Source organism: Haliotis asinina, chromosome 11 (genome assembly GCF_037392515.1).
Source record: "Haliotis asinina isolate JCU_RB_2024 chromosome 11, JCU_Hal_asi_v2, whole genome shotgun sequence".
Taxonomy (NCBI): domain Eukaryota; kingdom Metazoa; phylum Mollusca; class Gastropoda; order Lepetellida; family Haliotidae; genus Haliotis; species Haliotis asinina.
In genome coordinates, this window is record NC_090290.1 from 57044977 (window position 1) to 57061498 (window position 16522).

At 36.1% G+C, this 16522-nt stretch overlaps 1 protein-coding gene across 5 annotated transcripts in view; it reads left to right on the forward strand.

The window, feature by feature from the left end:
- Positions 1-16522, forward strand: part of LOC137255811 (RNA-binding motif, single-stranded-interacting protein 3-like) — a 324056-nt gene that overhangs the window by 299275 nt on the left and 8259 nt on the right. For 4 of the 5 annotated variants that reach the window (XM_067793352.1, XM_067793355.1, XM_067793354.1 and 1 more), the window contains 5 exons: positions 3167-3386; positions 5999-6096; positions 6427-6441; positions 6792-6841; positions 8500-8671. In XM_067793352.1, coding sequence (XP_067649453.1) covers positions 3167-3386; positions 5999-6096; positions 6427-6441; positions 6792-6841; positions 8500-8671 — 555 coding nt within the window. The remainder of the gene's footprint in view (positions 1-3166; positions 3387-5998; positions 6097-6426; positions 6442-6791; positions 6842-8499; positions 8672-16522) is intronic. The other variant, XM_067793353.1, reaches the window with a different exon arrangement.

Here is a 16522-nt window from a genome sequence, read left to right on the forward strand (position 1 = left end):
CAAATTTGCATGAAAGAAATATAAAAAGTTGTGAGACATTTTTGTGCTATCATTGTGAGTCTTTTATGCCTAGTTTGGGAGAGATGTGATGTGCTGATAAGGCTTGGAATTAACCTGGTGTTTGGGATTATGAACATTGGTCTTTCCTCTGTTGATAATAATATAACACAGGCTGAATGGGTTCATTCAGACAGGGCAGCAGCTAGTGTGTTTGATCATCAAGTCAGGATGGTTCAGATCCAGACCTGGGCATGAGCAGACAATATTCTTAGTGTCACAAATTCACAAAGTTTCCAGTTCACACGCTAAGTAAAGAAAAGTAACAAAGTCACTTTTATAGTTATAAAAAATGTCATTTACTTTCCAAGTATGATTGTTTAGGAATCTCTGTCAAATAGAGATGATGCCTAGTTTTTGTGAGCAGGTCTGGCCTCACTTTTTGCAGAAAAATAACAGAAAAAAATCATAAAGGCAAGCCAGTAATGTAGTTAATCTTGAAACAAATCCCCTCCCAAGACTCAGGAACATACCAGTACTCGCTTGCCTACACCCACTGGCTGCTCTGTACAGCAGCCTGCTCGCCCGCCTTGTCACTCACTTATTCCCATATGAGGTAGCCTAATGGTAGAAGTGTTTGCTCATCATGCTAAACACCCGGGTTCGATTTCACACATGGATGCAGCCTGTGAAGGCCCTTCCTGGTGCCGATCGCCATGATATTGCTGGAATATTGCTAAAAGTGGCATAAAACTATACTCATTCACATAATTCACAGAATGAATGTGTCAAGAAACATGAATATGAAGTGTGACATTGAATAGTGCAAGCCACCAGCATTTCACATTTCTTGTTTTCGCTTTCTGCAGCCATTAATTTCTCAATTCAAAGTACATATTTTACATGTTTTTTATACAAAGAAATTTGCCCCATCATATCTGCGAAACAATATTTTCCACTAAACTTATTACCCAGGCTTACTAGACAATCAGATGGCTCTTGATGTCATGTTTTGAATATTTCCATCAGCATGTGGACATGATATGGGCAGTGTATTTCAAGGTTACAAGCTAGACAAGAGAAGAGAGTGTTTCATTTAAAACTGCACACCACTCCTCGGGCATCTCTCAAAATGTCAGTTTAATTGGAAGATGACTGTTTGCATCATACTGGAGTATATTTATAGCCAGGATGAAAGGTGTATGTTGGCCAGCAAGGGTGTGGGCAATATATGGGCCTTACACCAGATGTATGTGACCAATGAAATGAGGGGATCAAGCGAGGCTGTGTCAACGCTGTGTGATATATGTGAAGATTTTGTTGATGGCGTGCCATATGAAATATAGCTTCTCTTGTTGTGAACTGGACATGACACAACAAGCTTCTTTCAGGAAGATTATACCACACCATGGTGGGACGATTATTCCTCAGTCTTGGCAGATAGCCAGAAATGCTATCTAATCACTCCAAAATACTGACAAAATCTTAAGCTGTAATTAGCTGTTATTGTGTCTTGACGGATTACTGTGTTCTGCCAGATATTGATAACAGATTTTAAAGGGAGTTTGTAAAATCACTCTGACTGCGTGAAACCATTTCACCTTTACATTGAGAGCCCACCAACATTCTTGTGATAAGATAAGGTTGTTATTGCAGTAATGGCCGTCTCGCTCAAAAGGCTTGTAGAAATTACATAATTTTCCCAACAAAGACAGTTTTGAGAAAGTTTCACAATACATAATGTAATCTTAGATCTGCTAAACTGTGGGCCAATTGAAGAAATTTAAGTCACTGTAATTATTCTGGTATGAGACTCATCACAGTAGAAGGCTTTCACTAGTTGTCAGGAGGACATTCTTGACCAGTTCTCTATCATGTTGCACTGATCAGTGTAAAAAAATATTATCATCTTAATATTACATATTTATTCTATAACAGTAGAACACTGACTAAAACATTTTGGGACAGTAATATTTGTTTTGCTTACATGAATATATTTTTCTGTTGGAGGAAAGTGATATTGGCAGGATATACACTGGACACCAAACCACAAAGAACTATTCATTACTAACAGGGATTCCCCCTGAAGGAATCATTAACCTCATTGGTGTATTATCAACAGGGTTTTAAGCTATCTTAGAAACCATTAACTTCATGACTTGTTTTTTGCTTACAACACAAACTATTGTTTGACGATAAATTCTCTCCTGGTAGCATATAGATCATTCTTACTCACAGAAGCTTTATAAGCCCATAAACAAGATTGTGGAAGAAGGTTTGCATTCAAAGAAGTGAACATCACTGTCTAACGACTATATGACAAAAAGTGTATTTATCATGCAGTGCTTGAGACCGCATGGGGAGCGTCTGGAAATAAATGTTTTCCTTGGGTGATATCATATCGTGGGTTTCTATTTAGAGGCCAGAGAAATAGATGATTTGTTTAAGCAAAATAGCTCACTTGCCTCTAACAAACAGAATATTCTTTGCAAAACCATTGCTTGTGTTGTTTCCAGAATGGCACATAAAGGTTCTTTGATAGAATAGTTAAAGGTCACAGTTGCAATGTTCATGCACACTTTTCACATAATTCCATGTCAGTTTGAAGCAGTAGATGTAAATATGTGATAAGATGGCCAGTTCACATCTAAATACATCATTTGGAGTCATTTGATGTGTTTTTTAATACAAATTGCTTATTTTGATGTTTTGGGGCGATTATTAATCGTAGCGCGTTTAATGCATAAATTGTGAGGACTTTGTTGGTTCTGTGACTGAAGACATGGTAGAGTGCATCACTGCAGCAGCTATCAACAATATTGTGGTCTGTTTTTGTTTGTTCAAAGTAACCTATTTATAAAAATTCCAATACTTACTGGCATTTTATTAAAATATATCATTTTTAATATTATGTTCAAAACTGTTTTGATCTAATATCTGAAAGTGTGATACCTGATACAAGCAGATGAAAATATTGAAACTTTTCCGCCAAATTTGTTCTTTCTTCCACAGTCACTTTTCACGGTTTATATAACTAGATTTATTACAGAAAAAGACTGTCACCTGTCCGCTTGGTTAAAAATATCGACACACGTTGGAATAAAATCCATACTGATATTGACGCGTGTGTTATTTTATAAAATACTTGCAGTGTCTTCCTTGATTTCAGCAACAAGAACAAGATCCCACTAACCTGTATATAGCGAATCTACCTATATACTTCACCGAGAAAAATTTAGAAAATATGTTTAAAGACTACGGTACAGTGATATCCACAAGAATATTGAGGAAGCCTGATGGATTGAGTCGTGGAGTGGGCTTTGCACGCATGGAGTCCAGAGAGAAGTGCCAGCAAGTTATTGATGCTTTCAATGCTAAAATTTTACCAGGTAAGAAACAAATCTCTTAATGATATGTAAATGCATATGTAATATATAATAGATAATATATTAAGTAATCAGAAGAAGGAAAAGAATGATTGAGTTATGTGTCTATCATAATATTTCTTCACCATTTCAAGGGACACCAGAAATGGACTTCATACATACCCATAGGGAACTGAACCACTAGGCTAACCCACCCTGACAGAAATATAAAAATGCAGAAAGGAGTGATAGATCCTGGGATTGCAATAATAATTAAGTACTGTTTTGATTTTGTATCTTTCTCTTCTTACATGCACATATTAAAGGGCCTGTGTGGTGGCCAAGTTGTTTAAGCACAGGCGTGTTCAACCCAAGACCTGTGTTCAATTCCTTGATGGGTAAAAACCAGTGTGAAGTCATCATTCCCGCACTATTGTTTAGGGTATCATACCCGACCCTAGGGATGAGATAAATAAGTTACATCGGGTATATATGTATGAATTAAAGTTTCCCAGTAATTGATTTTTGTATTGATATTTGTCATGAATTTTATGACAATAGATGCATGACAAAGTGTGAGGACATAATCAGATGTACATGCAAATGACAACAGATTTCTAATCATAAGAGGGTTACAAAATTGATTTGCTGAACACACACAGCCAAAAGGTAGTGACTTTTGAGTCTAAATATTTAGGGAAAGTAAGACAGGCGTCTCTGCGTGATTTGGAGAAGAATGCTTGCAAAACTCCCAGAGAAATTCATGTCCAGTCAAATTGATTTATGAAAGTATAGAGTCATGACTTTCCATTAACAAGAGCGGTTATTTGTCTGTACATAATAGATCACCACAGATGTATAGAAAAGCAATCAATACTATGCAGGCTAAAATTTGATTTTGATACACAAGAACTGATTTAAATTCAGCATGAGCAAATAAATGTGCATTGAGGGGAGTATAGTTTACGAACATTGTCAAGTCAACTGTAGAAAACAGCACTCGGAGTGGGTGAGAGAGAAGCATAGTTCAAACATGTTCGTACATAAAGCCTAGTAATTTACAACCTCTACACACACTGCAGATTAGTTGTCAGACTGGCCCTTTGGTGAGCATGGTCATTTAATGTTGTACGCTGTTGTATTCATGGGAAGGTAGGCCCGTCTATACATGCTGTTGTACAGGCAGTGCACACAAGGCTGTGACCGTTGTAGTATTCATGTGCAGGAGGTGACTATATCCGAAGCGCTGATGTATACAGAAGAGACAGGGGATTATATTGGTTCTTTGTTGTTACAAGTGTTGAACTTATTTGAATATCGCACTGCCTCTCATCCAACTGAAGGCTATTGTAGAGGACCACAAACTGTGAATAACACACTGCTCGGATATCATAAGCTTATTGAAATCGGGTGACATGCTTTGTACAAGGAGTAATTCATGTCATGGAATGGCGACCAGTGTTATACAAGCAGGGTGTTGTGTTTTTTCACAACCAAGCACTTGTGTTGGTTTTTCGTAAAAATGTTCACGATCATAACATTAAGATGAGGAATTTTTATTGCATGTGTTAAATGTTTGTCTCAAGTGAGCCAAGTCAGCCTTAGTGTAGAGGAATTTCAAGTGCTTTCGTAATGGCAAACCTGTAGTGCTGTAGTCCAAAATGTACACTTGGTTAAAGATGACTATATTTCATAAATGAAAAGGCTGAAGTCCATATTGCATCACCATAAAACGTTAAACTTCAGAAACAATTCTTTGAATGTGTAAGTTGGGTTTAACAGCATTTATGTCATGGTAGGACGATAACTGAAGTTCAGAAATATATATTTTGCTGTGATCTTTGATCTGAAGAGAGTGTTTCTTGTCTTTGAACTCTACACTGAGCGTTTGTCCCACAGTAGCAATCCATATGTAATCAAACATGGTCTAGATCTAATCTTGTAATTGGCATTGAGTGAGTGAGTGAGTGAGTGAGTGAGTGAGTGAGTGAGTGAGTGAGTGAGTGAGTGAGTGGGGTTTTATGCTGCTTGTAACAATATTCCAGCGAGAGACACTAGAAATGGGCTTCACAAATAGTACCCATGTGGAGAATCGAACATGGGCTTCAGGGTGATTAGCAAATGGTTTAACCACTTTGCTATCCCACCATGGAGTTTGTATTGATGACAAGGAACTTACAGTACACCAGATCCATGTAGTCAGTTCATGTGGAAAGCATGATGAAACTTTATATACCATATTCACTTATATCAAATCTGATTGTCTGAGTGCTATGGACCCTGCTGACAGACTGCTCTAAGCACTAAGACAATTACAATAATGATTAATGTAAACTTAAGATCATATTAATGCTAAGAACATCGTGGAAATGAGGTCACTCCCACAAAACGATCTTTGTGCTACGACTGTGGAAAATATGTGATAACAAACAAAAATTGCAATACTGCTACTGGTATTCCTTCATACAGTTAGACCCACGGCCCATGCTGGATAGTCAGGTCCAGGCTTAACTATGAACAGAGTGGGGCATAAAACAATAAACCAATCAAAACGAACCGTGCAGTGAATGCATGCAAGGAATAGTTTGTTAACATAGTGGGAATGGTGACTACAATGTGTGGGTGTTTGTGTTCAGGTTGTACAGAAGCATTGTTGGTGAAGCTGGCAGACAGCGGCAGTAAGAAGAAGAATCAATTCCAGCAAGGGAGATTATTTCCTCCAGGGAGAGAAGATGTAAGTACAAGTGTTGACGTGGTTAAAGTTGACTGGTGTTTTTATACCAATGGCTTGTATATCTCTGTACGTTTCAGCAGTCAATTAGCAATTGATAATCAAATACTGTTACTATTTTAAACTCCATTTTCAATGATTAAATTATTACACATCAGGCTGGTTGTTCTTGAAATGTTAGTAGCCATATGAACTTTTCAAGCCCATTCTTAACATATTGCCACCATTAAAGTTAAGAATTCTTAGGCTGCGACTCTTTAGAGAATATTGGGCCAGGTTTTTAATATTTTGCTTTACTTATAACAAAGTACTTAAATTGTGCTTTTCTTTCAGGAACTAGGCCTTCAAGTAAGTATAACTGCAGTAAAATTCTCATCGCAGCAGTTAGAATCATGCCAAGTAGTGCCTGGGTATTTTAAGGTGCTTCTATCAATCACCAAGTCCCATGGTCCAAGGGAGATAACTGTGATTTAACACTATGTCTCAGTGACTGGCAAGTCTTGATGTCACATTGAAAAATATTGAAGATATTTAACGTTTATCACTTAAAAGCATTATGATTTTTAGTGGATAATTGATCACTGAAGAGTAGCAGGAATGGCTGTAATTAATAGTTGATCTTTTTAAGTCTTTTTGTTTTTCAATGTTTATTGTTACTGATGGATAGGAACAATGATGTATGTTTTTGTGTATTTCAGTTACAGTTCAGTTACGACCAGCAAGCAATTCCAACAAATCTGAACCATGGGTGAGTATTGAAACTGACAAACTGCAGGAAGAGTTATATATTCCTTCTGTTTGTGTATTGGGTAAATGTTTGGGTTGCAGACCAGTTTAATTAGTCTCATTGAAGGGTCTCAGACTATCTTTCGCCTTTTTGCATTAACTGATAATGGAATCTCTCTTTTGGATGTGAGCACATTTTTAGTTCATTAAGCACATGCAGGTTATTATCTGCTGTGGAAAGTATGTGCTTTCATATTTTTGAAGAGCAGTTTTAAACATGTTAAGGCCTTAGTTAAGCCCCAAAGTAATCGTGTTAGCAAACAGAAATTGAAAATTTGGTTCACTAGAATTGTGTCGATTCAGTTGAGGAGCATACTTATAGATGTACAGTCAATATATGCCTTACTGTGTAGCCTCTCCATTTGATCAGTAGAGTTGTGTCGATTCAGTTGAGAAGCATACTTACAGATGTACAGTCAATATATGCCTTACTGTGTAGCCTCTCCATTTGATCAGTAGAGTTGTGTCGATTCAGTTGAGAAGCATACTTATAGATGTACAGTCAATATATGCCTTACTGTGTAGCCTCTCCATTTGATCAGTAGAGTTGTGTCGATTCAGTTGAGAAGCATACTTACAGATGTACAGTCAATATATGCCTTACTGTGTAGCCTCTCCATTTGATCAGTAGAGTTGTGTCGATTCAGTTGAGGAGCATACTTATAGATGTACAGTCAATATATGCCTTACTGTGTAGCCTCTCCATTTGATCAGTAGAGTTGTGTCGATTCAGTTGAGGAGCATACTTATAGATGTACAGTCAATATATGCCTTACTGTGTAGCCTCTCCATTTGATCAGTAGAGTTGTGTCGATTCAGTTGAGGAGCATACTTATAGATGTACAGTCAATATATGCCTTACTGTGTAGCCTCTCCATTTGATCAGTAGAGTTGTGTCGATTCAGTTGAGGAGCATACTTATAGATGTACAGTCAATATATGCCTTACTGTGTAGCCTCTCCATTTGATCAGTAGAGTTGTGTCGATTCAGTTGAGGAGCATACTTATAGATGTACAGTCAATATATGCCTTACTGTGTAGCCTCTCCATTTGATCAGTAGAGTTGTGTCGATTCAGTTGAGGAGCATACTTATAGATGTACAGTCAATATATGCCTTACTGTGTAGCCTCTCCATTTGATCAGTAGAGTTGTGTCGATTCAGTTGAGGAGCATACTTATAGATGTACAGTCAATATATGCCTTACAGTGTAGCCTCTCCATTTGATCAGTAGAGTTGTGTCGATTCAGTTGAGGAGCATACTTATAGATGTACAGTCAATATATGCCTTACTGTGTAGCCTCTCCATTTGATCAGTAGAGTTGTGTCGATTCAGTTGAGGAGCATACTTATAGATGTACAGTCAATATATGCCTTACTGTGTAGCCTCTCCATTTGATCAGTAGAGTTGTGTCGATTCAGTTGAGGAGCATACTTATAGATGTACAGTCAATATATGCCTTACTGTGTAGCCTCTCCATTTGATCAGTAGAGTTGTGTCGATTCAGTTGAGGAGCATACTTATAGATGTACAGTCAATATATGCCTTACTGTGTAGCCTCTCCATTTGATCAGTAGAGTTGTGTCGATTCAGTTGAGGAGCATACTTATAGATGTACAGTCAATATATGCCTTACAGTGTAGCCACACCGGCGGCGCTGCTCCCCACAGGACTGGTCCCCCGTAACTACACGTCAGTGGCGACGACCCCAGTGACCACCTATCAGGTGTCGTCCAATCCCGCTACTTGGGGAATGCATCCACAGTATATCATGCAACCTCAGCTGCCTCATGTAAGTTTTGATTTTTCAAGTTGAATGCTATGCTAGCAAAGGGGAGATAACTCGCCAAGACGAAGACCTTCAAGGGAGATCACTCTGACACACCGTGATGTGTGATAAGGCCAATGGTCAGGTTTTTGCCATCTGAGATGTTCTTGTATATATGTATTTTTCTTCTGTTATAATTCCTTTATTGATGTGTTTTTTGTCATTTTTCATTAATGATACAGTTGTTCACATGTGATTGATGTGTTAGTTTCTTTTACAGTCGATTATCTGTTGCCAACAAAGTCTTTTGTTCTGAATATTGTCATTTGTTTGCAGTGTCTAGATGTGAAATATGGGGCACATATTTTTAAGATCAGGATGAATAATTCACCCTTAGAACATCTAGGTTTATTTTCGTTATCACTGCAAGTCAAGTTTTATTCATGTTTGGACCAACTCTTTAACAAGGAATGTGAAGGTGTTTTTTCAGCACGAAGTGTTTAACATCACTTGAGTTCATGATTCCATACGGAGGATGTTTTTTCTCAGATGAACGCCCCCACGGCTAGCAACTTAAATCCACAGTGCTCGAGTTTTGATCCCTCTGCAGCCGTGGCAGGCATGACCAATTTGATGGGTCATCTTCACATTTCCAATACCCCGGTAGGCCAACGTAACGCATTGTAAGTTCCATGTGTCTAACCAGTTGGCTTCCAGAGCAATCCTCTAAAATTAACATCGTTGACAGAAGTGTTGCTCTTACCAATGTGCATTCTTCTAGATAGTAGGCCAGTCCCCTCTTCAAAGTCTAAATTAATCCAGTTTCTCCTCGTATAGATCATTTCTTCTTGATACTGCGTGTATTGTTAAAATCTTACCATAGTTGGCCAGACCCTAGATCTACATCTTCAATGCACGGTCATGTTATTTCGGGGTTGAACTTTTTTTCACGCTAACACAACCAATTCATCCTCTGGCTTGTCCTCCAGATGTAGTCGGTTATTACTGAGCATGAACAGCCATCATTCTTACTTACAGAAATGGTCGACGTCTTGTAAATACTTTGCCTCTGCTTGTCTTTGTTATCTTAGATTGTTCCTCTCTTAGTAGATCAGGATATCAGAAGTGACCTCCAAGAAGATCTTCTTTGTTCTTAATGAGTAGTCAATTTTTAGTATTTTAGCATGTTTTTTTTGTAGAAGAAATGGCTCTAGATATAATGTTTTTCATTGTTGTATATACAGAGTTGGTGTCTGATTTTTTGCATATTGTTTGTGTGTTTTGTAACCTTGTCGAAAGGAATTAGCATAGCTGACTATTTTTTTGTTTCTATTGTCTTTTATTGTAGATTCAAATCAAAATGGACCATCTGAAAGTCTGAAACTCATAATTTTATTTTTCATTTGAACATGAAACAAGCTGCAATGTTTACTGCTTGAAAGCGCCATTGTTTATAAAATTGTAATGTACTGACGATTGCCCTGTGCTTCGAGGGCATATTGGATAATGAGTGAATAGATTTTGAGATGGTCCCCACCTTGCCAGAGAAATGTACTAATGAATGGACATATTGTTTTATTTCACCTTGTTAATTCTTGACATCTTTCATCATTATGATCACTACAACCAAAGACTGACCTTGAATGACTGAAGGTCGCAGTTCCCTTAAGTTTGTACATAGCACAAGCTACAGTAGCCATGGTAACCACATCATTCAATCTTCATAGATATTTTGATTTCAGTCATTTTAGTAAATCATAAGAGATTTTTCTTCCAATGTTGAGACATGATGGTGTTCACAAGTGTCATTACAAATGATCTGTTGTTTTCAATCACTATGACAAGGCTACACTTTGGTGATTGGCACTGATTATCAAGTTGAGAGCAGATATTTTAATATTTATTCTATTTATTTGAAATTAAGTGATAACTTACAATTCTATTTATGGGTTATTATTTTTTGTTTATGACTTTTGAATTTTAAGTTTTGAAAATATAAAAATATTAGTTACTTTTATGTAGATAGTAAGAGAGCTGTTTACAAATGTATATTTATTGAAATATAGAACATATCTAAGAAATTAAGTAAATGAGAAGTTCATTTCAGTTTATTACTTCAAGTATTAACACTAATTCTATCATTAAAAAAAAAACAGAAAAAAAATCATCTATCTATTTAGTGTGAAGTTCATTTTCATTAGATTTTGTAAAACACAAATTTTTTAAATGGTAGCTATGAATCAGTTTCCGTCGCCAACAAAAGTTGCCTCCAACTGAAGTGATATACTGGAATGACTTTCCGCTATACACCATGTACAGAAAGATCTATTTTGAATAAGGAAGCGTATATAATAACTTGTACAAAACATCCCATAGCATTGTTTTTATTTTTTCAAAGTGTGTATCCTATGTTGTCATAAGACATGGTGCTGTTTCTATACTGTTTTAAGGACTGTAATGATCAAAACAGTTACACGCTAGTGTTGTCCATACTATAGCGATGTGTAAAAGGCTGTATCTCAGTTCATGCATGGCAGTGATGGGACACATATGAAAAACATCAAACTTTATAGTGGAAATCAAAACTCATTCATACCAGAACATTTAATTGATTCTCAGTGTTAAAGAGGCAATGTCAGGATAGAGTTAGGTAGAGTTTGTCTGTACATAGGAATAAATGAATAAGAAAAACAGGCATAAATATACTGAAGGACAAAAGTAAGGGAACACTGTTATGATGTTTCCTGTGGGTGTTATGATCATATCGTTTCCATCTCTTTTTGCTGTAATAAAACACTGATTTAGGAAAGTTTCTTGTTATTCTAAAGTGAGAAATTGTTATGTAGAGTTATAGTCCTTAGCAATGACAGGATCAGGAGAGTTATGGGTTTAAATCCCAGATCATTATGATCCATGCATGCTCATGGATTACATCTCTTATTTTTTCCGGCAGTATACATCCTTATGCTGATTGTTTGTGTTCATACATTGTAGCAAGTAGAGTAAATTTGGAAAACACTTCAAATTTCACCAAACTAGAACCAGTGCAGTGACTTAGGTTGCCATTTAAAGTTGCCTTTTTAATATTTTGCATAATGATCGATAGTGTGAGGAGCAAGATCAGAATGATAATCAAGCCTGGTAGTCTCATTCCTCTCATGTTGTTACCCAGCAGGAACACAGAAACAAGGGAGATAAATGTAAACTGTATACTACATTCTGGTGCTATTTAACCAACTTTGTATTTCAACCTCACAAGCTCCAAATAAATTAATTTTTAGATTTTCATCAGACATCAACTCAAGCAGGCAGTCTATGACTGATGTTGCAATCGGTCATGAAAGTCTATGAATTAAATTATTGCAGCATTGAATATGCAGCATTACAGGTTCCAAGAAGAAAATCCATGAGGTTAATCTATCTATGATTACACATCACTGTACTTGTGTTGCTATTACCCTGTGCTACCATGATAGAACCTTGAATCCAGGCATTTCATATGCACATTTCAGGACAGCAGTCCGTCAACTCCATTTTGCTTTTTTTGATATCTACATTTGATATTAATGCATTGAAAACAAATGATCGAATATTCATAATCATTTTTTAGTGTATTCCCGTTCTTAGCCACATATACTCTTTCAGGTAGCATGTATTTGGCCAATTTCTAGTCACGTGAGAAAAAATAAGATTTTATTTTGGAGAACTATTTCTACAGATCTGTTATACTAGGGTGAAGTGCTTTGATTGAATGATCATGCCTGTATGGTTATACCTCTGAAGATTATTCCATCTCTGGTTTATGACGTTTCCTTATTGCACAGACTCTGCAGGAAAGGGAACATAGTACTGGTCCAGACTGTACAAGTTAATAGTGTGGTAACTAAACCATATCATCCTTGATGCTTAGTTGCATGAGGAGTAACATTAATTATGAAGATTTTTTGTGAAGTTTTGGATATAGTATTCTTAAGAAATCCTCATTCTTAGACCGACAAAATTGTTGGATTTTTTTTTCCAAGGGGAGTTAAGTCTGTGTTTGAAGTACAAGTATTTGAGTTTCTGGACAATTAGTGTGAGAAGGTGGCTAGTTGTAAACCAGTTTATGGAATAATCAGTTGTTTTGAAAATGTTATACATGAATCTTGTGATAAGAAAATTGTGTACAATGTTGTCAAATATAAAATTATGTATTTAGTATAATTATTGTTTGCATAAATCTATAGCAATAATTCTTTTACAGCGTACATGAACAGCAGTACGCCTGAGATGAATTCAGAATTCAAACATAATATTTTGTCATTTTTTAGAATTTGATATTTTTCAACTATTTTAATGTTGACTTTCTGTTTATTTCTGTGGAGTTTTACAGTTTTTACACAAGTAGTTATAACAATATCAGGTTATTTGTGCTGAGCAAGCATTTTTGATGTTTTTTACCGTGAGATTCATACTTATTTTATCGATATAATTTGCATATGTAAATAGCTATCATGTCATTATGTTTTGCATGTACAGGGGACACTACTCTGGACGGAATTATGTCTTGAAGTGAGAGTTACCTCCCATTCATCTTTGGATAGATCACATTGATAAAACCAGTTCTGATGTTAATTTATCTTGACTTGTGGAATGTTAAACTAATCAGCATATCACCTTTTCATCCAGGGAAACAATACCTTACGAGCGTAACAAGTGGAACAGTATTTTAGGTATAGGGCACAGTCCTGCTATTTTGCCAAACCCCATTCATAAGTGTACTTACAGAATTACACAGAATCAAATACTACTATATATCTCACTTTATCTGGCTTTGATTTATATGCTAGAAGTTAAAATATTATATTTTCCCAACCCCACATATTACTTGGTTTGACTTGCCATAATAATCCGATTATCCAAAGATTTACACGGGACCAGCTACTCTTAACGATTCCTATGTGTCTCTTTACACATTCAGATACCAATTCAAAAGACTTCTCACCAGGATATAGTTAACGTATTGCTGGATATTGTTGTTATAATCTGCATATATGAAATATAAACATTTCTTTCAAATTAAAACATCAACAACAAAGTAGTATTAAATATATTTTGACACCTTCTACAATTGATATCTGTGGTTGTGTACCACTACTTGATGTCTGAAATTAATATGCAAAATCAAATAATAAATTTAGAACCGCCATGAGTAAATAAGGTGATGGAGCATGTTACCCAGGGTAAGACTGTTGGATGGTTGAAGAATGGGCAAGGAGAGGTGTAGGACTAGTGGCATACATTCCAACAGTTTCATCCTCAGTTCTCACTAACCATTGTCACTTTGTAGTTTTATATTTGTTTCTCAAATTTGACAAGTAGCATTTCAGTTTGCTTGAAGGTGGTTGGGGCATATAATCAAGAGCATATAGAATTAGCTGACCAATTTGTGGGATGAAAAAAATAATTAAAAAAAAAAAAAATATATGTAGCTGATTAGTATCTATAATCTTGGTACTGGGAACAGATATTTACTCCTTTTTTTATTTTAATGATTTTTCATGATCCAATATGGCTGCCAGGGCATTTCCTGTGTTAACATGTTTGATTGCTACTAATGTACCGTTTTCCCCATGACTGTTATAAGGTTCCAGTGTTGTTTGTGTGTATGAAAGAGAGAGTCTATGTTTCTTCAATCATTATGTTTGTAGTGTTCTGATGTCCAAGACTGAGAGTCCACATGTGAATCTCGTACGGGCAGAGAATAAATGAGCTAGAAATACTCTGTGTTTGTTTTTTCCTAACACCAATGGATGCTATCCTGCACCACTAGATTTGTTCGCATCCATCTGTTTCTGTGAGAAATGCAAATGTGGGTCTCTTCAGATTATGACAAACATATTAATATGGTTTGGGATAAAGGACAAAAAAAATTCACATGTTATTTCAGAACTTAATATGTAGTTTTGATACTTTTAACAGACAGGTTTAAATTTTGTCCATGTCAAGTTCATACTTCATAGTTTAAACAGCTTTTACTCTCATAAAATAAAATTGAAAGGGAAAGAAACCTACAGAACCTTAAATTTGTTTGTCTTGAATAACACAACATGCATTGGACGCTTTGTTCACCTGACTTGAAGCTCATACTATAGTGCTGTTGTAACTCAGTGTTAAATTATAGGAACTAAATCTATTGTAAGTTGAAGTTATCTTTATGACTTGTGCTGGCAGCGTGTTCGGCTTTAAAACCCTGAAAATCTCAAGATGATGACACTTTGTGTTTGTCCTGATCATGGTCACTGTTAGTGATCATAGCGTTAAGATCTTCGGGAATGATTCTTTTCCTATCCTGTCAATGTTGCTGTATAATGGAGATTTACCTGGAAAGTTAATTCTAACAACATGAGAGAATAAGCCAAAGAAAGACTATACAAGAGATCGGCGGGTTATCCCTGTCCCTGATGATACATGTCTGGTATCAGGCACTTACTTGACTGAATAATATTAGAGAAGGGATAAACCATTTGATTTTTTAGTAGCTAAAATCCTTCTTGCATAAGAATGTTTTCAGTTTAGTCTTTAATTTGAATATTCTTAAATGAACCTGTACAGGATTTATGCTCATTATGTTTTGCCTACAGGGTGAAACATTTGATGCTTGAAAAATAAGGGCTTGATTAAATCTGTAGAAATAAATCAATGACCCCTCAACCCCTAAAAAATCAAATGGTTTTCACTTGCCAACCGCTCACTTTCATGATGTAGTCCATTTCTGGAAGACAAACTAGACACTTTAGCAAACATGGAAGCTCAGGATGAGCCAAGTACATGAAGGAAGGAATGTCCTCTATAGAATGAAGGGAAAATTGAAGCAATTGTTGTGAAATTGACCATGTAGCTACTGTGTGGTGTTGCGACGAGAGGATATCGAAAGAAGCAAGCATGATCCACATCAGTCAAGACATTGCCAGCTTCATGGCCAGTGCAGAACACAGACTTCAGACAACAGCGGGCAAGCAGCACCATATATATCCACCCTCATATATATCTGTGCATGATACATACATATATCTTGATTTAGTCTGCATGTTATTATCTGTTCAGTGCTTATACTAACATTATCTGTACCATATGTACCTTTTGTTTGCTCCAGCTTTGTTTCTGTATTTTTTTAGAATGCATCTTGTATCCTCTATTTACACATATATACACACATATTATGCTTAGATGTGAAACCGGTGAAGGGGGGATAACTCCCGCTTGCTTACTGCAGGAGGAGGTAACTCCAGCTGCTTTTTGCAGAGGGAAGTTAACTCCTGCTTGTCTTTTCATGCAGTGAAGATAACTTCCAACTGCTTATGCAAAGTTTGTGTATCTATTGGAAACATGTTTAATGTACCAACTGAATGTTTCAACTGAAAGAAAATATTTATATTCAGTCTTATTAACAATAGAAATAATATGCTCTCTGAGACTGCTATGTGTAGTGTTAACATTAAACTGTAGTGCATTGTGGTGCTTTCCTTGATAATCTTTGTTAAAGGGATGGGGATTCATCTTGGTGAGAGTTATCTACCCTTTGACTTTGCTTTGTAACCATATGTGTTTTATCTTTATATATAACCATATCATATATCCAAATATTCACCTTTTTATATTACCCAGTGTACATATGTTTGTGTGATAATTGTGCATATATTTAAGTAAGATCCAATTGCATTTTCTTTGAGCAATAGACTAAGTAATAGTAAAATATTCTTATCACTGCCCATTAAATGTTTACTATGTGATTATGGCCTGTGAGGTTAGCACAGCAGAATTAATATTAATTGCTAGATACCATGCGTAGTCAGTTTAACACTAATACCCTTGTAGTACAAAATCAGAATGTAA